This window comes from Labeo rohita, chromosome 6 (genome assembly GCF_022985175.1).
Source record: "Labeo rohita strain BAU-BD-2019 chromosome 6, IGBB_LRoh.1.0, whole genome shotgun sequence".
Taxonomy (NCBI): Eukaryota; Metazoa; Chordata; class Actinopteri; order Cypriniformes; family Cyprinidae; genus Labeo; species Labeo rohita.
Genome location: NC_066874.1, coordinates 8,522,500 through 8,543,974, shown reverse-complemented (window position 1 = coordinate 8,543,974; position 21,475 = coordinate 8,522,500). Strand labels below are relative to the sequence as shown.

The 21,475-nt window shown below is 36.6% G+C and overlaps 1 protein-coding gene across 3 annotated transcripts; it reads left to right on the top strand.

Annotated features, from left to right (window-relative positions):
* The first annotated feature begins 348 nt into the window (after positions 1-348).
* marchf7 (membrane-associated ring finger (C3HC4) 7) lies at positions 349-20,599 on the top strand. Of its 3 annotated transcripts, none has more exons than XM_051111933.1 (11): positions 349-452; positions 5,782-5,978; positions 10,436-10,591; positions 10,981-11,137; positions 11,253-11,435; positions 13,673-14,774; positions 15,259-15,428; positions 16,257-16,360; positions 19,038-19,139; positions 19,293-19,341; positions 19,793-20,599. In XM_051111933.1, the coding sequence occupies exons 2-11, from the start codon at positions 5,796-5,798 to the stop codon at positions 19,888-19,890; spliced, it is 2,304 nt and encodes a 767-aa protein (XP_050967890.1). In that variant the 5' UTR covers positions 349-452; positions 5,782-5,795; the 3' UTR covers positions 19,891-20,599. The 3 variants fall into 3 exon arrangements, with proteins under 3 accessions (XP_050967890.1, XP_050967889.1, XP_050967891.1); XM_051111932.1 differs by having other exon boundaries at positions 435-515; XM_051111934.1 differs by lacking the exon at positions 19,293-19,341 and having other exon boundaries at positions 435-515.
* Positions 20,600-21,475: the final 876 nt, after the last annotated feature.

Sequence of the window (21,475 nt, the reverse complement as noted above, 5' to 3'; positions counted from 1 at the left end):
TTTAAAATATATTAAAAAAGAAAGCAGTTATTTTAAATAGTAACAATATTTCAAAATGTTACTGTTTTTGCTGTACTTTGAATCAGAAAACAAAGAAAAATCTTACTGTTCAAAAACTTTTGACTGGTAGTGTATATTTTCCATTCTCTGCAAATGCTAACTTGCTATATAGAACCAATGGAGATGTTTTAGAGGCACCTCTTATTTTATTTTGAATTTTACAACCTAACGCATATATAATTTACATGTGTCTTGTCAATGTTAAAGAGAAAAGAGGGCGGGGCGATTTTCGCTACGCTGTCATTCACTGGCCGAGGCAGCTGACAATCAGCCGCCGTGAACAGCGTACGCGTTTCCTGCGGGTGTCCGCTTACAGTTTTAACCACGTGACCCTCCCTATATCAACACACGGACGCCATTAATATTAAAGGCAGAGAGACGGAAAATCAGAGGTGAGTTCACACGGAAGTGATGCCAATCGGAGCATTTTAACACGGAGAAATTGGTTTTAACAGGTAGCGTTTGCTAAGTGCTAATATAAACGCTTACGATTTAATTGCATTCGAATAGCCAGCGAGCTTTATTCTTGTAGTTACGAAGTGTCCTGGCTAACAAAAACAAGGCCTAGACATCTGGCAGAGTGCTGGTTTATTAATGCGACTGACTCCTGGGATCACATGCAACCTAGAGCGTCTAGTTTAACGGGTCAGTGGCGCATGTCTTGAACATGTCCTTTTTGAATGCATTGAGTTAAATCCGTCAGATTTATTGGTGCAAAAGCTTTTGTGCAGGATAAACACTCCGTGTTTACCTCCTCTGCGAGTCATTTGTTTTTTAATGTGCTTGTAACTCGAGAGCTGTGCTGAGCTAATGCAAATCACTGACATCTCACCTGTTTGATATGGATCAGCTGTAGTTTACAATCAAAATCGTGCTGTTTGTGTCCTGTCAGATTCATTAAAGAGCACCAAACACACTGTAGTCTGGAGGCCGAAGAGCCATTATATAGGTCACTGTTATAATCTTAAATTTTGATCTTAGATCTCAACACGAATCTAATTCAAAATAGTCAAATTTGCACTCGTTGCCACTTAAAGTACTAACTGATGTACATCAAGGAAGAGCACATTATGTGCTAAACACATTTAGAAACCTCAAGATGAGGAAGCTGCATAGAGGCATTAACTTAAAATGTCTCCTCATTTTATTAGTGCACTGTTTTGTTTTGTTTTTTTTGAGTGTGCAAGGTTGGGTTTAACAAAATGTTCCTGAACTGGTTGCATAATCGGCAAACAAAGCCACAGGGTTTCACACGGGGTGATTTTGTTCTGCGTCTTGTTACATACACGCCTTGACGTTAATGTATTTCTCATTCTGCTTGTCATTCAGCTTTAGTACATTTGCAAATGTTGATCTATGAAAAATACCCTAAAAGGTAATGGATGCTTATAGAAGTAATCTATTTCCTCACTGTCATGTCTTTCGAAATCCATTTGAGTTTCTTGCTTTTGCCAAACAGAAAAGGAGAAGTTAACCGGACTGTCGTAGCTTCTCATTGCCATGAAATGAATGAATAGTAGTAGTCATGGCAAATTTCAGTCTCTTGTTGTCATGTGTATATATATGAATACTTAAAATATAATGTGGAAGTTGTTAGACTGTTTTTTTGGTGTTTTGCTGTATGGAAAGGAAGTTTTTAATGATGCAAGAGATGTACCAAGCCACTTCATAGGATATGATGCAACATAGTTCATGCTGTAAGTCTCTGAAACCTTTGAGGCCTACTATATATGTTCTCAACAACATTCTGGATCTAAATGTGTATGCATTTCATGCACAGGCCTAAGCCTGCTGTAGCCCCTCTCTCACTTGCTCTTTTTCTGTCCCGACACCTGACTGAAGCAGGGCTTCAGAGCCTTCAGGTTAAGTTTAGCAGTGTTCTCACTTGGCAAACGTGATTTGGAAAAAGCCTGACATACAGCAGAGAGCTTTCATTGCAGGAAGGTGCTATTTTGATACTCTACTGTAGAGGGGTGGGTATTTATAGAGGGCTTGATGAAGGGTGCAGTAGGAAGATGTGTATGCTGGGGAGGGAAGTGTGGTGTTATGATATAAAACGACAGGTTGAGGTGGTCCACACTGTCTGTGTGACTAAAGGGATAATTCAGCCAAAAATGAAATTCTGTCACTAAGTACTCACTCTCATGTCGTTCCAAACCTGTAAGGCCTTTGTTCGTCTTCAGAACACAAATGAAGAGATTTTTGATGAAATCCGAGAGCTAGCAGCAATGCGTGGACTACTGGCCTATTTAAATGATGTCTTTACTACCTTTCATAGCGTTGTTGTCTACGCAGGGTCAGAAAGCTCTCGGGTTTCATCAAAAATATCTTAATATAGGTTTGGAACGACATGAGGGTGAGTAATTAATGACAAATTTGCATTTTTGGGTGAACTATCTCTTTAAGAAAGCCAACGGTGCCAATAGCTTTTTTTCCCCTAGAATTGCTGATTGTTGATAATGTCGGGCATAAAAGATTGTACTCTGGGCCGGCCAGTTTTTTTTGTTTGTTTTCTTTTCTACAGTATATCTCAGTATATTTTAATGGCAGAATTCACATTTTTCACTCATACTCGTAGTGCTTTAAAGGATTAATTCATTTTAAAAGTAATCATCTACTCCCCCTCATGTGACTTTCTTTGTTTTATGAAACACAAAAGGATAATTTTTTTTTTTTTTTTTTTTTTTTTTTTTTTTTTTAAAAGGTGGAATCATTCACCCAAAAATTAAAATGTCATCATTTACTCATGTCATTTTAAACCCATAAGACTATATAAGTGGTGATATTATTTATAAGTGATGCATAATTGTTGTCTGTCCATTGAAAGCATGCAACCAAAATGGGCTTGCATCATAAACTACAGAGATTTTAGAACTAATCCAAATGAGTTGGGCGGTGTAAGTCTTATGCAAAGACCCATTTTGCAAAACAGATTTAATTTTGGTTTTTACTTACGGACATTGCTCAGTGCACCTAAATAGAGAGTGTTAAATACACTACAGTAATCCAAAGTTCAACCACAGTGTCTTGCTTGCATGCATGAGAACAAACCTTATATTTGTATGGTTTTCACCCTGAGAACAAGATGTTTGAGCTTTTGTTTGAACATATTTAATGTGCTCAGTGTGTGTGTGTGTTGATCAGTGTTTGTATGGGCCATTCTAAAGAGAGTCCCACAACCAAAAACGCATTTAGAAAGCTTTTAAGTATTAAAATCTTAAATACTTGCTAAAGGAGTGAAAATTTTACAGATAATGTACTCGCCCTGTTGTCATCCAAGATGTTCATGTCTTTCTTCAGTTGTAAAGAAATTGTTTTTTGAGGAAACCATTTCAGGAATTATCTCCATATAGTGGACTTCTATGGTGCCCGTTAGTTTGAACTTCCAAAATGCAGTTTAAATGCAGTTTCAAAGGGCTTGAAACGATCCCAGCCAAGAAGGAACTGTCTTACCTATCAAATGATGGGTCATTTTCTTATATAAATGTATATACTTTTTAACCTCAAATGCTCATCTCATCTAGCTCTGTCATGTGCATGCATACTCTGTGTAATCCAGATCAATGCAGTTAGGTTATGACGAAACATCCCCATCTAATTTTCTCCTCCAACGACAAAATTGTCTTGCATCACTGCAGAAGTACAGACCCAGTGTTAACAAAGTCAACGTGCAAAGAAAATCAAATGTCCTTTACAAAAAAAGGTAAAACAGCGATGTAGGATGACTTGGAAGTTGGAGAAGAAAATGAGATGGGAGTTTTTCGACATACCCTAACTGTATTGATCCGGATTACACAGAGTACGTATGTGCATGGGTGAGCTAGACAAGACCAGCACTTGAGGTTAAACAGTATACAATTTTTATTGTTTTATTTTTTTCTTGAAAACAACCAATGGTTTCACTAGATAAAATGCTTATTCCTTGGCTGGGATTGTGTAGAGCCCTTTGACGCTGCATTGAAAGTTAAAACTGCTTTTTGGAAGTTCAAACTCATGGGCACCGTAGAAGTCCACTATATGGAGAAATATCCCCCTTGTTTTTAAAAGTGTCTTTTTGATTCTTTTAAACGGTGAAGTTAAAAAATATACTTATTTTATGTTTTCTTTGTAAATTCTGAAACTTTGTTGAAAAAAAAAAAAAAAATAAAAATAAAAAATAAAAAATAAATAAATAAATGTGTCCCACATTTCCTGATTTCCACATTAGGAAATATTCCTGTGTCTCCCTCTCTAATAGCTACAAGGTGTAAGTAGATAGGTCTTATCATTTTGAGATAAATGTGTTCGAAAGTCTGAAAAGTCTGTGTACAACTTTTCAGAACTGTGCTAGCTAATCATGTGTTGATTAGCATCTTTGAGCTAGGTTTATATATATATATATATATATATATAAACACATACACATACATACATACATACATACATACATACATACATACATATAATTTTTTTTTTTTTTTTTAATTTAATTGTCACTACCGATACATTTGGTGGAGTCTCGGTAGAGACATCTTTGTTTTTTGGGTGTTATCCCGTAGAACTACATGTCATCATTGTTTTGATAGTGACAAAGGGTAACGCATAATCCTCATATTTAGGGGAAATAAATACATTTTTAGTACGTACATAATATAATATAATATAATATAATATAATATTATATTATATTATATTATATCATATTATATAATATTATATAATATAATTATAGTATATACAATATTTTATTATTTATTTATTTATTTATTTATTTATTTATTTATTTATGCAAGTTAAAATTCTGTAATGTGATGTGGTCGCTACCAGTGCATTGCTGTCACTACCGAAAATGTGCTGTCACTACTGAAATATGGGATGTTTTGTCAAAAATAAAGTATACTGAATTATCACTTAAGATGTTATGATAGTGTTTGGTTCAGTGTATATTCAGACTGAGTCCTTAACTTTGAAATCAGTATGATCAACTTTTTGCCTTTTACAAAGAAAATTGGATTAAAAATACAACAAATCTCATAAATTACACTTGACATATTGTTAAAAATGTAATTATGGATTTACCTCTGTAATAAAAATAGCTGTACTAAAATGGCAAAAAAATATATTTACAATCTAGATGTAAGCAAAATCTTAATAGGTCAGTGTAACCCTTCTAAATAAATTATCATTACTGCGTTTCGGTAGTGACAAATTTGGGGAGAGGACAAAATTAAAAAACTTTTTGAAAATCCAATATGCGAATTAACTGCACAATTACTAGAAATGTGTACCTTGGATATTAAACAATTTGCATACATGCACATTTTTTTGTAAAAAGATTTTAAAACTATTTCAGACATGAACTAAAGGCTTATAGGCTTTGGGAGCATGAGTAAATGATGACAGAGTGTTCATTTTTCCATGAACTAAACCTTTAATAACGTTCTAATAGTTCTTTAACATGTAATTATGATGAATTGAGTCTGAAGCAGTAAGAGAGTAAGTCATACAGGTTTGGAACAATGTGTCGGTGAGTACATGACAGAATCTTTCATTCTTTAGTAAACCATTTCGCCAAAACCATCATACTGCTGGAGGCAACTTGTAATGCTTGACAGGTTATGGAAGTACATCACTAAAGACACGCCTGAAACATCTCATTACCAGTCCTGTTTTGAAATGGAATTTAGGTGACTGCTGTCGTGGGAATGTGGCTCTAACGCTGTGTGTCTCTCTGTCTCTCAGGGTGCAGTTTAGAGATGGATTCGAAGTCTCGCCGGTTTCCGTTTGCTGTCTCCAGCTCTTCCTCGCTGTCATCGCCCTCCTCCCTCTCTTCCTCATCTTCGGCGCTCAGTGCGAGTCGGCTCTACGGCAGAGGGAGCATCTTGGGAAGAGATCGCTTTAGCAGAGAAGCTTCTGTCAAATTAGACTCAGACTATCAGGTATTACAGTGACACATTCATTTCCGTAGCGTCTACGTTCACATCCGCAGGTAGTGCAGCTTAAGTCTCTCGGTAGAGGACTGCCATCTCCTCTGAATCATCAATCTCTTCTGCTGAACCAGTCACCCAGAAATCTATATTCTTTTTCTATATAACCTAGCATGTTTAAAGGAGTGTTTCAGGCTCCGTACAGGTTTTATAGGATATTGATTACCACAGAAAACTGCTTTGACTCCCCCTTTAAATTGAATGGAAGTCTTTGAGGTGATATGTTCCACAAGTTGATTAAACCCAAGCGTTGATATTCATGCCACACTTTTAGGGCTGGGCAATATGGTTAAAGTAAGTACCCTAAGTACACTTTTTCATGTTGTTTGTTGTTCATGCCTGTTGGTGTGTGGCGTCACACAGGTCTTACCTCAGATCAGCTGTCACAGTCAGACCTCCATTGTTTTGATGCCGGAGCAGGGATGTAAGTTAGACAGGAATATCTCTGATTGAGGTGTTGTTGCTGGATGTAATTAATGAACATGGTGGTCGTCATTTACTCGCGGCATCTGAGCCACTGAAGATGTAGTGGATTACGTTTGTTTGTGAAGGGAATGCAGCTCCCAATCTACATATTTACAGCAGCACTTACAGCAGAAGTAAGTATAAGGGCTTTTTTTTATGAATCTTTGCGATCAGCTTTCCTAATAACGTGCTAGTTAGCAAGTTTAGCGGGTAAATGTGGTTTAAGTAAACAGGCTCGTCACTCCACGGAGAGAAGAGAGGGGCGGGGCGAGCAGAGCTCATTTGCATTTAAAGGAACAATCCCCTCAGAATGGGATGATTTTTGCAGAGCTTATTTTGACAAGGTAAAAGGGGTGGTGTTTTACACAACCATTGAGAATTTTTAACCAAAGTATATTATTGACTCTTCATTAAGACCCCAAAAAATCATATGAACTTGTGGAAAATGGGCATCTTTTTTTTTTTTTTTTTTTTTTTTTTTTTAAATCTAGATTACTTATTTATTTTTTAAATATTTTATTTGTTTATTTATGTTTTTAACTTGTCATCTTGAAAATGTAACTACAACATGATTCAAGTAACTTTTTCTTTATTAACTCTCTAGTTAAAGAAAATTCTATTCCAAGTGCACCACACATGAAGTTGTCAACATGATGTAAGTGTTAAACAAGTCACTTGTTGAATATCTTTGCAGACTACAGCTGGTACAAACTTGTCTTATACATGTATGTTCAGAAACAATGCGAGGAAAATGCTTTAGAAAAATCTCACAAGTCAAGGTAATTCAAAATTACACCAGTAGACTTTTATTAACTAAATGTTCTGTAAAAACATTTGTGTAAACAAAACAAGTGTAGATAAATTTCAGAGTGTCAGCTACTGTTACATGTAGTTTTTACCCATATTTAGCATAAATTAGTTATTTAATTGCTTTGTCTCTATAGTATATAACAAAATATTTACAATGAACAGCAGCTTTCAGCCTATCACCATGATGCAAACATGAAATATCAGACATACGGTAGTAGTTACAGGGTTGTTTTTTTTTATTATTCATTCGCTTGCACTGCTTTTCCAAGTTTTTTTCTATATCAAAATGGACGTGTGTACTCGTCTTTTGCAGCGTCTCATGCTTAAATGGCATTTTAAAAACATTGTGCTCAAGTTATAAGGAGCAATTTTTTTCCTATTCCACTCTCCGCATCGCATCTTTGTCAACACAAAAGGGCATTCTGTGTGACTGACACCCACTGATCTATAGAGAACGGCGCATATGAGAGCGTTATCATCAGCGTATTGTCAAAGTGTCTAATTCTGACGTTTGGTAATAAAACAATTCCTTGTTTTCTAAAAAATAAAATTGTGGCAAACCATTGAATTCAAATGAATTGATAAAATCAGAAAAATCACCCTGCCCTACTCCCTTTTAAATGTCTTTATGAAGCCATTAGTTATAAAAATGTTTTCTTTTGGTAAAGGTGTGTACGCAATTTGGAAAACATTGCAAAATGCAACAATGGGGAATTAGGGTTGCAAAATATTAACTCTGCATGGCATGGGGGGATTAAGAAAACTAGCCAAATCTCAAGTTGTTTTTTTTTTTTTTAATAAACAGTCACTTATGCATTATAACTTTTACATGAAAATCGGTACATAGTAGTAATCAAAAATAGTCTTTTTTTTTTTTTTTTTTTTTATAAGTTTATAAAATTTAACCCACAGCTATGGAAGCCCATTTTTGTCACTTAATAAAAAAAAATGTAAAATATAATTGCGAGTTTACCCTTTTTTATTTTTCTTTTATTTATTTTTTTTTCTCAACTTATCTTAACATTCATGCCATATTGTAATTACCGTAATCATGAGATACCAATTTGTAAAAAAGCGCTCACGTCATCATAGCACTTGTAAATACAACTTGTGAACTGGGAGCTATTTGAAAGCTATGACTTGTAACCACCTGACCACCTCAGATTCATTAGGCTCTATGTTTAGGCATTGATAGTGTGATGGTTCCGAGTCCAAGGGTGTGAACCGCTCCCAGTAGAACATCATGTGTTTTTCATCTCAAAATAACGGTAATTACAATATGGCATGAATGCAGCATTTTCTTTTTCATAATTGAATGTTTGCAAAGAGCTTGATTGACAGGTGATCTGACCAGTCATAATGCTGAATCCGCTGTCATGTCTGACAAACATATTAAGACAGGTAGATTAACTTCGGTGGACTTAAACTTGAAAAATATTGTGTATTGACGTCTTTCCACGATTGAAATAGTAAAATGTTATGATGTTCATTCATGTTCATTTCATGCTTTAAGTAAATATAAAAAGACCATCAGTTCACATGTGTAGCTTGAACTGAGGCAATACAGTGATCTGTCACGACACATTAATGAGACACAAAATGGTAAAAAAGACAAAATCTGAAAGCTGAGACCTTGTTTCGTACCAGTAGTAACCTGCTCTGTCTTACCTGTTGGTGTGTTGTCAGTTCACTCTTTGCTCCTCAGTGTATTTTTCACTGTGTGAGAACGTGTAGTGTGAGAGAGCGGCATTGTTTGTCGGACATAGCAACAGTAACTAATGAGGGTGGGTTTTTTGCGAACGGTCAATTGCCTGATGTATATTGCCTGATTCTCACAAATTTTTTCTTGCAAATGTGAGTTTATATCTTGCAATTCTAACTTATGAAGTCAAATTCTAAGGGGAAAAAAGACTGTTCTCAGAGTTGCAAGTTTATATCTCAATTTTAACTTGAGAAAGTCAGAATTGTGAGTTTATATCCTGTAAATCTGACTTTATTTCTCAGAATTGCCAAAAAAAAAAAAAATAAAATAAATAAAAATAAAAATAAATAAATAAAAATGAGTCCGAACTGGGAGAAAAGGTCGCTGTTTTCATTTTTTTTTAATTCAGTTTTTATTTTTATTCAGTGGCAGAAATAGGCTTCCATACACAGCCACAGTTGTTGGTGTTGTTTTATTTATTTATTTATTTATTTTTCAGAGTTTATAGATAAATAGATAAGTAAGAAATCAATTTGTGCTAAGAAATTTCCCCTAGCTGGTGCCTTTTTTTTTTTTTTTTTTTTTTTAAATTGTAGTAAGTTGATTTTAATATGCTTTTTACCACAAGTGTAGATAAATTTCAGAGTGTCAGCTACTGTTACATGTAGTTTTTACCCATATTTAGCATAAATTAGGTATTTAATTGCTTTGTCTCTATAGTACATAACAAAATATTTACCTAAGGGACTTTTTTTTTCCTCCCCCCTTTCTTTCCTCTCTCTTTCTCTCCTTCGCATGTCCTCTCTTTACTGTGTAAGTTGATTTGTTTTCTCCACCCCCTTCAGTCTGTAAAACTTCATGAAGATTCTCGAAGCGTGAGAGAGCCACTATGGAGATCAGTGTGCTATCGCTATTAGCATCTCATATTCCGCAGCACTGCTGGGTCTCTGGAAAGGTCTTCGTGTTACACTGCCTTGGTTCACTGGGCTTTTTATAGTGCACACTAGATTCCTGGCCCTGGTGTATCTCATCAACCTGTCAAGGTCTGTCTCGCTAGATAAAGTTACTGAAACTTCCAGAGTTGTTTTTGACTCCCAGAGTGTGTTTTGAAGATCACATCTGAGAACTTGGCTACGTCACTACATTAGGCACTGTTAAAGTTGACATTAAACAACATTAGCCACCGTCAGCTAATCCAAATATAGTTCGCCACAGGGGGTTTCTCGACATAAAGCAGCTTTAGGAAGGAAACTGTTTGTAGAGGCTTTGAGGTTGGCTGTTAATGTCTGAATATTGGCCAATGTGCTGTATTTTTTTTTAATGATGCAGAACAAACAGTAGTTAAATGACTTAATTGTTGAGTTTCTTCCTGTCACGGTTCTGTACTAACATTCACGTTGTGTGTTCGTTTCTAATGTTTCCTGTGTTTTAGAGCTCCCGTCTGCTGAGCTCGCCAAGAGTTTACAATTCAACTGAAAGCCGTCACTCCAGCTGGAAGCTCTCTACGCCTGTTTCTCTGTCCTCATCATCTTCATCTTCCTGTGATCGAACATGGACAGATTCCACCAGTGGAGACCGATGCAGACTTGTAAATATTTTGTGTATAAATTTTTAATGTACATGTAAGTTGTATGAGCCGTTTTATTATAAAAATTATGATTACGTTAATTATACAACATTTGTAATTTATTGTAACGGTTCTTATGTTTTATACCATTGGTAGGCGTCTAATGCTACAGCATAGGTATAAGACTGGATGTCCAATTCTTTTGGCACAAGTAGCACAACATAATTGTGAAATATTAATTTTATTTTATTTTTTTTGTGGTGTTGTGTAAATATGAATGTGTGTAAACAACCGAATAATCTGATTTGAGCAGACTTGGGCTCTTGGAATTGGAATCTTTGAGACCGTTTAGCAAACATCCCAGACATGTAAGACATCTGACTGCGTGTGTTTGTATATTTGTATTTTAGACCGACTCTGAGAGAAGGCCGGGAACCTACTGTGGACTTCTTGGCACATCCCAAGACAGCGAGTCTAAAAGAGCAAAACTTTCCTACACAAATAGAGCAGCTTATTCCAGATCCCCATCCACATCTAAACCTGCCAGCTCTTACTCCACTTTAGGAAGTATGTCACAGTAATAAGTAGTTGCAAAAAGTATTTCAGTGTTAAAATGGTTAATTCTGAGTGCCTCTTGAATTTATGGGTGTCTGGTGGATTAACACATTGATCTTATGTTTAGATTCTTCATGGAAATCCTCCATCAGTCCTTTGTCAAGATCATCCTCTTCATCATCATCCTCATCTTCGTCAACGACTCCAGAGGGTCTTTGGGCCCGCAGAGATTTGGAGAAGAGGGGCGATTCAGGACTGAGTTCACTGGGGGAGTCTAGTTACCGGTCTAGCGGACTGACATCTTCACTGTGTATGTGCACAAATGTACTCACATTTACACAGACACAATCATCCACTTGCGGTCCAGTCCTGATCCAGTGGTTCATTTTCTCTACTGGTTTTCGTTCTCTGATTGATTTTAGCCATGATTGGATGAATTCACGTCAACTTTTTAAAGTGTTTTCATACAAATTTTGGGATATTGCCAAAAAAGCTGAATGAAAATGGAATAAAATGCTTTCTTGAGCTTTATAGTTTTTTTTATTCTGTTCATAATGTAATATTAAGTTATATTACTAGTTATATAGTTATATTAAGTATATATATATTCAAATTGTTGCAGAATTCAGATTTTTATTTTGCTTATATTTTGGCATTTCTTCTAAAATTAAATGCTATTCTTAGCTTTAGACTAATTCTACATTAATTACACTGATACATTTGAAAGTGCTTCTTTTTCTCTACATTTTGTCCTTTCCACATTGAGACAGCCTTTTTTTTTTTTTTTTTTTTTTTTTTTTTTTTTTTTTTTTAAATGGAGGTATTTGAAAAATGACTTATGACTGTTATTTGTGTTATATGACTGTTATGACTGTTATTTTTCCCAAAAGATATCTGGTGTAATGTGGATGTAGATTATTGCAGTGGTTTTCAATCTTGTACTTGGTTGCATGTGTCCTTAAAGCGATAGTTCACCCAAAAATGAAAATTGTCATTACCTACTCAACTTCATGTCGTTATAAACCCATAGGACCTTCATTCATCCTTGGGCCACAAATTAAGTGGTTTTTTTTTTTTTTTTTCTTAGTGAAATCTGAGAGCTTTCTGACTAGGGCTACAATGACTCCTCCTATTTTATTCAAGTATTTGATTTTATATATATATATATATATATATGTATATGTATATATATGTGTGTGTATATATATTTATGTGTGTGTATATGTGCTAAAAAAAAAATGGTATTAAGAATTCACAAACACTACGATTCAATTAAATATGCGATGCAGGTTTAATATATGCGTTTTATTCACATGCGTGTAGGTTAGCTACTTGCATCACAGAGCGGCTCCATTCACGGTAAATGCGGTTCCGCACAAACCCTTATAATTTACATGTGTGGAGCGTCTCAAATTCGGTCTCTGCATGTTGTTGTGAGTTTGGGTTTATTATAACGTTCATCTGGGAACGCAACATGCACCACTTGATCAGATTTGTAAGGCAAGTCACTTATAAACCTCCACCAAACACAGGAGAATACATCATTGTCTTTCTCAATATGTTAACTGTTCATGGTGATTTCAAAATAAGTTTAAACCCTCACTCCAAGTATACACATTTTAAAGTCCACATATTCAAAAATTAACAGTGGCTTTAGCATTTCTATCATAAAGAAATAACCAAATATTAAAGATTGTGGAAACTTGACTTAAATGTTGAGTCAATATTAAACACTGATTAAATCGTGCAGTAAAGTGTAAAAACAATCATCAGGCCATTGACGCCCTCTTGCAGTCATTTGTTATAATGCGCAATGTACATTAGCTCGATTGTTTATAATACATTATGTATTTTAACAGTTTTAATAAAACCATATGATTACTTGCTTTTGATACTTTATTTTAACAAATTAATATTGCCTTGTTGCAATTATATATGTATTTTAAGTCATTTTAAAGGCTGTTGTTCACTTAGGTCTATTTTTATCACTACAAAAAATGTATTATAATTATGATTACTCTATTAATCGTCAGAATAATCGACAGATTACTCGATTACCAAAATAATCATTAGGGACGGCTCTATTTCTGACCCCTAACAAAACAACTACTTTATTCAACAGTTTCTTCTCTTCCGTGTGTTGTCTTCGCACGTTTACGAGAGTATGACGTTGAAATTGTTGAATAAAGTTTTGTTTTCTTTGTGCACAAAGTATTCTCATAGCTTCATAACATTACGGTTGAACCACTGATGTCACATGGTCTATTTCAACAATGTTCTTACTACCTTTTTGGGCCTTGAATGTGGTAGTTGTGTTGCTGTCTGTGTAGGGTCAGAATGCTCTAGGATTTTATCAAATATATCTTAATTTGTGTTTCGAAGATTAACGAAGGTCTTACAGGTTTGAAACAAGTTTGAGAGTCACTGGCAATTTTCATTTTTGGGTGAACTATCCCTTTAATCAAAAAGAGAACTTGTTGGAAACCGCTGGTTTAATATTGCGTTCTAACCCATAATAATAACTCTACCTTTCTTTTTGTGCTTCAGACCGTTCAGAGCGTGTTACCTCCACCTATGCACAAGGTGCTCGACCCAAAGAGAGCCAGTATTCATCCCACAGAGAGAATGGTTCATCTAGTCGCCGTATTTCATCAGAGTACCTCCCATCTCCTCTGGAGCGCAACTCCCACAGGCTGACCTCGGATTACCAGTCCAGTCCGTTCTCTCGTGATACACCACGCTCCAGCGCTAGCTCCACCAGAACCTCCGCCTCTATCTCGGACCCATCCCAGCTCTCATCCTGGAGCTCCACCCCTTACACGCCCCTTACCGGCTGTAGCTCCAGCCCACCTTCATCTAGCCCTGCCCCCACTCCACTTCCTGCTCAGAATGGAGGTGAGTCCGATGGCAGGCGAACAACCAGGCGTCTGCTATCCCGGCTTTTCTCCCGACGCTCCAGTCAGGAGTCAAACTCTACCGTCAGCTCCGCCTCTGATTCTCGGTCATATGACTCAAGCCCAGATGAAGCCCCGCCCTCTGAAGTCCCTCCTCCTGTCAGTAGAGAAAATTTGGAAGCGGAGCTGAGGAACTCTGACCCCGTTCAGGCGTTTTCGTTCTTGCGCAGACGCGGACCATCTCTCGCTCCCGTCCAGGAGAGAGCCGATGTAGTAGAGCCCGAACAGGAATCGCTCCGATCTCCAACAGGCCTGTCTTGGCTGAACTGGAACCGCTGTACCCCACTGTTCTCTCGTCGGAGGAGGGAAGGGCGTGATGAAACCGCCCGCATGGACCCTCATCGTTCACCCCAATTCCCTCTCGGTGACCGTGATGGCCGGAAAACACCTGACCGAGGCACGGATTGTGATGATGATGATGACGATGATGAAGATGACTCTTCAGAGGGTGCCACAGCAGCACCCTCTACTGGAGCCTCGGGTCTCTCTGCATCACTACTGCAGGACGGAGTCCGTCTGGCAGGACGGAGCCATGGCATGGGCAGGGTGATGACCAGCCCGCTTTTCCGTATGCCTGAGAATATGATCATTGGTGTGGGAGTGGGAGCGGAAAGGAGGAGTCAAACTGATGAGCAGGTGAAAGACAAGCCCGCCCCCTCCAGAGACCCAGAGAGACTGCGAAAGATTCAGGAGAGGTCAGAGGCTAATTTTAACGATCACTGGTTATTGTGGTGAAAAAAAAAATTGTAATAAAGGTATGGTCACATTAACAAAAAAGCACAGAGCCTACAGAAGACTAATAAGTTTATGCAAGTTTGCTTTGTGAAATTAAGATACAGTTTTATGATGTGGTTGTGTGTCGAATTGTTGAAGTAGACACTCAGATGCATTTTATAAACGGATGAATTATGACCTGCGCGGTTTTCTCAGCACATAGTTATTTATAGCCTGTGTCACACAGGGTTTCTGGAGGGCCACCTTCCCATAAAGTTTAGCTTCAACCCCCCAACACCTGCTTTACAGTTTCTAGTAATCTTGAACGCCTTGATTAGCTGCTTCAGTTGTGGTGAAGTAGAAATTGGTCTAAACGCTGAATGATTGTGCACCCTTGGTGTAGTAGGACCAGATGTTCACATTTTAATTTGCTGATTGTAACCACACCCCCTTCCCACTTTTCAGCCTCCTGTTGGAGGACTCTGATGAGGAGGAGGGTGATCTGTGCCGAATCTGTCAGATGGGGGAGCAGTCGAGTTCCAACCCTCTGATCGAGCCTTGCAAGTGCACCGGTAGCCTGCAGTATGTGCACCAGGACTGCATTAAGAAATGGCTCCGCTCCAAAATCAGCTCTGGTACGGATTGTCTTTTCCTGAAGGCAGAAGTAAATTAGGTGTTTATATAGTGCATATTCATTTGTTTGATGTGCACTGAGAAAGGAACTGCTTTCAATTTCAGTCTGACAAGGAGGATTTGGGGTTCATTTCCTTCAGTGTAGGACTACTGATGCATAACACGCTGTGAAAGCAGACTGATAATATGCACAAGTCTGAAAATGTCAAATTGTGAAGAATCTCATTTGTTAGCTGTCTGTGTTTTTAAACTTTTGAGGACTTTTGACATTGAGGAGGCTTATGGCCAATATGGAAAAATGCTGTGGCAGTGCCAGTGTATAGTTCAGAATGATTGCCATAATTATATGTGACACTGAACCACAAATCCAGTCTTTTATGCCAAAAATCATTAGGATATTAGGATTAGGATATTCCATAAGGAGATTCTGTGCATTTCCTACTATAAATATATCCAAACTTAACTTTTGATTAGTAATATGCATTGCTAAGAACTTCATTTGGACAATTTTCATCAATATTCAGATTTTTTTTTTTTTTGCACTCTCAGATTCCAGTTTTTCAAATAGTTGTAACTCAGCCAAATAATAATAAAAAAAAAAAGTTTTTGTGGTCAAGGGTCACGTATAAGAGAATGCAATTGTTCTGCCATTTCTCAGCTAATTGGTAAATGTCACGTTTCTTCATATTTCCCAAAAGCAACATAGTATTACCAAGGAACAAATGAATAGTGGTTAAAACAAACTCAGTGAGGGCTAAGTTTGCTAATATGAGGTGAATGTGGCTGTTTTTTCACTCTCATTGAGTTCATATATCTGCTTTGATGCACAGGTTCTAACTTGGAGGCCATCACTACCTGTGAACTTTGTAAGGAAAAACTGCACCTGAACATTGAGAACTTTGACATCAATGAGCTCTACAGATCTCATGAAAGGGTAAGTGTATCATCATAGGAGGATGTACACAATAAACCACATTGTTTAGATTAACTTATTTCTAAGGTCAAAAGATACTTGCCAGTGCATTTCCAATTTGTGTGGTTATGGTTTTTAAAGAATCACTGAGAAACAAGTATTATTACATGGAGTTGAGGCTGGTTCACAACAAAAAGAAGCACTGTGCAACATCTGACATTTGTCACAAAGAAGAAAGGATTTCAAACAGTATTTACGTCTTTTCAAAAAGACGTTTAGTTTTTTGCATTTGCTATGGTGTTTATCAAACAATGCAGAATAAAACAGTTCAGAGGCACAATGCTTAGCAAAAAAGTATTCCAGAACTCTGTTTATAGGTCATATTTGGTTAATGATGTCATAGTTTACTGGTATTTTGATGTTTATGTGTGAATGGTGCTTTACCGGTAAAAAGATGGAACTTCAGTACTGGAAAAAATAAAAATACGCTGTTCACACAGGCAAAGTCGTTCTGATACATTTATGGCAGTTATTACTTGGGGATTATAGTTTTATTGCAACAGTCTCTGAATATGTGACCAAAAGTGGGAATTTTACTGTAAACAATTTATTAAAAAAGAAGAAAAAACTCATTGGGTGTGCTCATTGTAAATTTTCACGTCATTTGCGCAAATAAAAACATCTTACATGCTCTCCTCTATTTTCTGGTACAACCAGACATTAAACCAGACGTGTTGATAAGATCTTTGCTGATTGACTTGCGTGACAAAGTGTTAAGCGAATTTTCTGTTCGGTTTGAAATTTTTCAACTTGTGTGGAAAATGCAATGAATGCAAAATATTTGCCTAAATCAAAATCACATTGCTGTGCCCGACTTTGTGTATTCTCCTTTTTTGTGTCGACTTTGTAATCTGTGCACATGGGTTGGGTGTTTTTTTTTTTTTTTTTATTTTTTTTATAAATTAAGTGCAGGAAGGGAAAGTGTGCACACTGTTTACGTGCAGCGCATACATCTGAAGCGCAAACACAGAGAACAGCGGTCTGGGTGTGGGTTCCCGGCCTGTGTTCATTCTCGAACAGCTCCGTACATTTCCACTACAGAAGATTTGTTCAGAGCCTGAATGGTCTTTTCTTTCATTTACTGATCAATATGCACATAAATACATCAGTATATCATCATAATGTACTGCACATAGTGCATATGTACTGTAACGTAAGTATTTTTAGATCTGAGTGTGTTCGGTGTTAAAGGGGTCACCTGATGCAAAGTTTACTTTTACATGTTGTTTGAACATAAATGTGTGTTGGCAATGTGTGTACACAATCACCTTATAATGATAAAAATCCACCCAGTATTTTGTAAAAATAATTTCCCCTTTTTTTCCAAATCAAGCCATTCTTAGCATCTTGTCTGTGTGACGTCACACTAGCAGAGGCCGCTCCCATGATAGATTGATTGACACAGCCGTCTTACCTTAGACCGGCCCTGATGAGCTGTAACAGTCTGATCGCCATTGTTTTGATGCCTGAACAGGGACATAGACAAGAATGGCTTCTAAGCCGTGTTCTGTTGTTGGATGTAACAATGAACATGGTAGTCCAGTAGTAGAACATTTACTCCCGACCTCTGCGCCGCTGAAGATGCAGTGGATGACTTTTGTTTGTGAAGGGAATGCGCTTCCCGACCTACATAAATGTGTCTATGTTCGCACGAACCATTCGTTATCCAGCTTCACTTACAGCAGAAGTGAGTATAAGGGTTTTTTATGATCTTATCTTTATCTTTGCAATTGCCTTTCCTAATAAGGCGATAATTTGTAAGTTTTGTGGCTAAATGCGGTTAAGGTAAACAGGCTTGTCACTCCACAGACAGAAGAGAGGGGCGGGACGAGCAGAGCTCATTAACATTTAAAGCAGCATCCACCAGAACAGGTTCATTTTTGCAGAGCTGATTTTGACAAGGTATAAAGGGTGTTTTTTTTTTTTTTTGTTTTTTTGTTTTTTTACACTACCATTGAGAAATTTTAACCAAAGCATGTTATAGACTTTTCATTACGACCCTAAAGAATCATATCAACTTGTGGAAAATGGGCATCCGATGACCCCTTTAAAAAAGACAGCAGCATAATAAACTGTTAATCAAAGAACAAAAGAAAATAGCAAACCATGTTCATGCTTGCTCATGTTATTCAGCAGCAGCAGTCTTATTAAAATCGAAAATAGGATCATTAAACGGAATTGGAATCAATAAAATTCAGACAATACCCAACCCTAGTGTGCACACACCATCGCAAGCATGTAAATGTTCAAGTTGGCCTGAACAGATGCACTTGTAGTCCATTCAAATTAAAATGTTTATTTCAACGCAGAGCATTTGTCTTGGTGTAAACAGACCTTTTAAGAGCTATTCACAAAGAATGCATTCTTGCATTAAATATGTGAAACACAGGGTCAAGGAATGGGGTGAAAATGCTAATCTAGAGTTGTTTAACTTGAGCGTCACATCTGTCTAGCACGTTTACCTCAAAACATTGAATCAGAACTAATAGTTTCTAGACATTCCATCACAATTGATCAGACTCTTAACTAAAGTCTCTGAAATAAGGAAGATCTTCAATGTAATGTTAGTCTATCTGTTACATCAATTCTAGTTTTTAATATTATCTTTAGTTTGATGTTTTTGTGTTCCATTCCTCAGTCGGAGTATGAATTCATCAGTTGTGGACTGTACCTGGTGGTGCTCCTGCACCTGTGTGAGCAGAGGTTTTCTGATGTCCTGGGTGCAGTAAATGATGCTGGGGTAAGTCTTTAACATCTTTTTTTGTATTTTTGTCTTTTAGTTCGTGTCAAAGTTCAGTACGTTGACTCGTGTGGTGCGTCACTCGATATGAAAGTGTGCATTATAAGCTGTTGTGATTTTGAAAACCAAAACATTCTCCCCTCTCTCGCTCAGTTTTTCAACTTGGCGAGAACTCTACACGAGCACATGGACAATCTCGAAAGTACGTTATGAATTACTTATTTTGGCACTGCATCATAAAAGCACTAAATCTTGTCAGTTCGTTTATATTCATCTTTGTGTAATTGTTGATATCAACTTATTTTAAATGCATAGGTAAGTATAGATGATAACCCAGTGTTTGTTTGTTGTGGAAAAATTTAGGTTTTTTTTTTTTTTAAATGGATGAAGTTTAAAGTGTAAGCAAATGTTATGATTTGTTTGCATGGCATTTACTACATCTGTTTATTTAACTAACATAGTGAGTCATAATTGGCTGTTGAATGCATAGAAAGTATTACCAGTGCCTTGTTGGTGTTAAAAATGCTTGCTCGTGTTTAATTCTCCACCAGAAGGTGGCATCTGGCTTTTTTTTTTTTTCTCCCTCATCCCCTTCAGTGGTTTTTATTTATTTATTTTTAATGTTTCTGCATATTCCTTATGTTTGGACTCAGGTTCATATGCAGAATCTGATGAAGATGAGGCGGAGGACAGCAGACCATCCATCGACTTCTGTGACTTGGAGGATGATGATGAAGAGGAGGAGGTTTAATATGTTGGCAGGGAGGTAGGAGATGTGGCAGACTTAGCAGTCTGTCTCAGTTTCCTCCCACTTCCTGTTTTTGACCTGTGTCCTCCTGTTTGAAGTGACATAAGCCAATGTCTGATTGGCAGCGTAACCACTGTTCTTAGCCTGTCACAAGGCTTTCATAATATGCAGATAAATCTACAAAGTTTATGGGATCTGTTTGGTTCCGGTTATGATTTCTTTTTTTTTTTTTGTTTTGCATCAGAGGTTGGTGAGCACTCTAAAGCTTTATTCAGTTAAAAATAAATAAATGAATAAAATCAGATGAACTGGCGACCACCATGAGTGCTTTAAATAACTATGCTTAGAAGCTGGTTTGGGGGAAAAGAGGATCTTGGAAGATTCATTCTTTTGCGTGGTGATGTTGAGAAACGTTCATTCACTCATTTATAGGGCTGCTTGAAAAGGAGATGATGTTAGTTTTCAATATCTTGATGATTTTAAAAAAATAAGTCCCTTAATTTCCTGTTTTTTTGTTTTTATGTTATTAATACACTTATTTTTTGTTTTTGGAGAATGGGTGAGTGAGAAAATGTGGTCACTTTTCTTTCAAGACTTTCTCTTTGCAAAAGACCTTTTCCACAGGCTGTTTGTATGTTGTACATTATAACAATGTAATTCGCTTGAATTATTACAATAAAATGGAGGTATTTCAGTACCTCACAAAAACCTGCTTTGTCCTTCAGATGTCTTAAAGCTTCTTAAATGTTTCTTTTTCACCTTTTTCATGACCATTAAAATGCTTTGATACAGCAGTTTGTCGTCTTAATAAGATAAATGTGATTTATTTAGAAACTTCCATTTGTGGCATTTCATCAGTTTGGTAGCTTTAATGTTGTGTGTGTGTGTTTGTACTTGTTTTGACTTTTTTTGAGACTGAAATGACCTCACATTGTGAAATATTTTGACAACCTACTAGTGAGGACATTTTATTGGTCCTGACCAGTGTTGGGAAGGTTGCTTGGTTAATAGTTTACAGATTACAAGTTACCCTATTTAAAATGTTATGCATAGTGTGACTATTTCACTTACTTTTTAAATTAATGTAACTGATTACTTTTAATTACTTTCCTAAATTTGCATTTAGTTATGCAGTAGTCACTTTTATCCAAAGCGATTTACAGATGAGGACAATAGAAGCAGTCAGACCAACTGTAAAAATCCTTTATCTCTTGAATTAAGATTATAATTTAATTTTAAAGCACAGCCACCACAAAAACAGACTTTAGCACCTCTTTTTACTTTAAAATAATTAGATACAGATTTAAAATCGTAAGAAATGGTAGCCTAAATATTAATACAAGAAGTATTCAGTTGTAACACCCCTTTGTAGCTAACAATTTTTGGTTCCCAGAACTTTTTTTTTTTTTTTTTTTTATGGTTTGTTTTTGGTTAGCCAGTAAAGTTATCTTAACGCTCCCATAATGTGGGTTTTTGGTTCCCAGAAAGCTTTTTTGTTTTTGGAATGTTATTTTAACGTTCCCTTAACGTTATTGTAACGTTCCCCACAGTGTTGTTTCATTAAGGTTTGTTTTTGGTTAGCCAGGAA

Bases quoted from the DNA above. Each gene is read 5' to 3' on its own strand.
- marchf7 (XM_051111933.1), top strand. From the start codon at position 5,796: ATGGATTCGAAGTCTCGCCGGTTTCCGTTTGCTGTCTCCAGCTCTTCC. The intron at 5,979-10,435 runs GTATTACAGTGA...CCTGTGTTTTAG, and splicing joins AATTAGACTCAGACTATCAG to AGCTCCCGTCTGCTGAGCTC. The intron at 15,429-16,256 runs GTACGGATTGTC...TTTGATGCACAG, and splicing joins CCGCTCCAAAATCAGCTCTG to GTTCTAACTTGGAGGCCATC.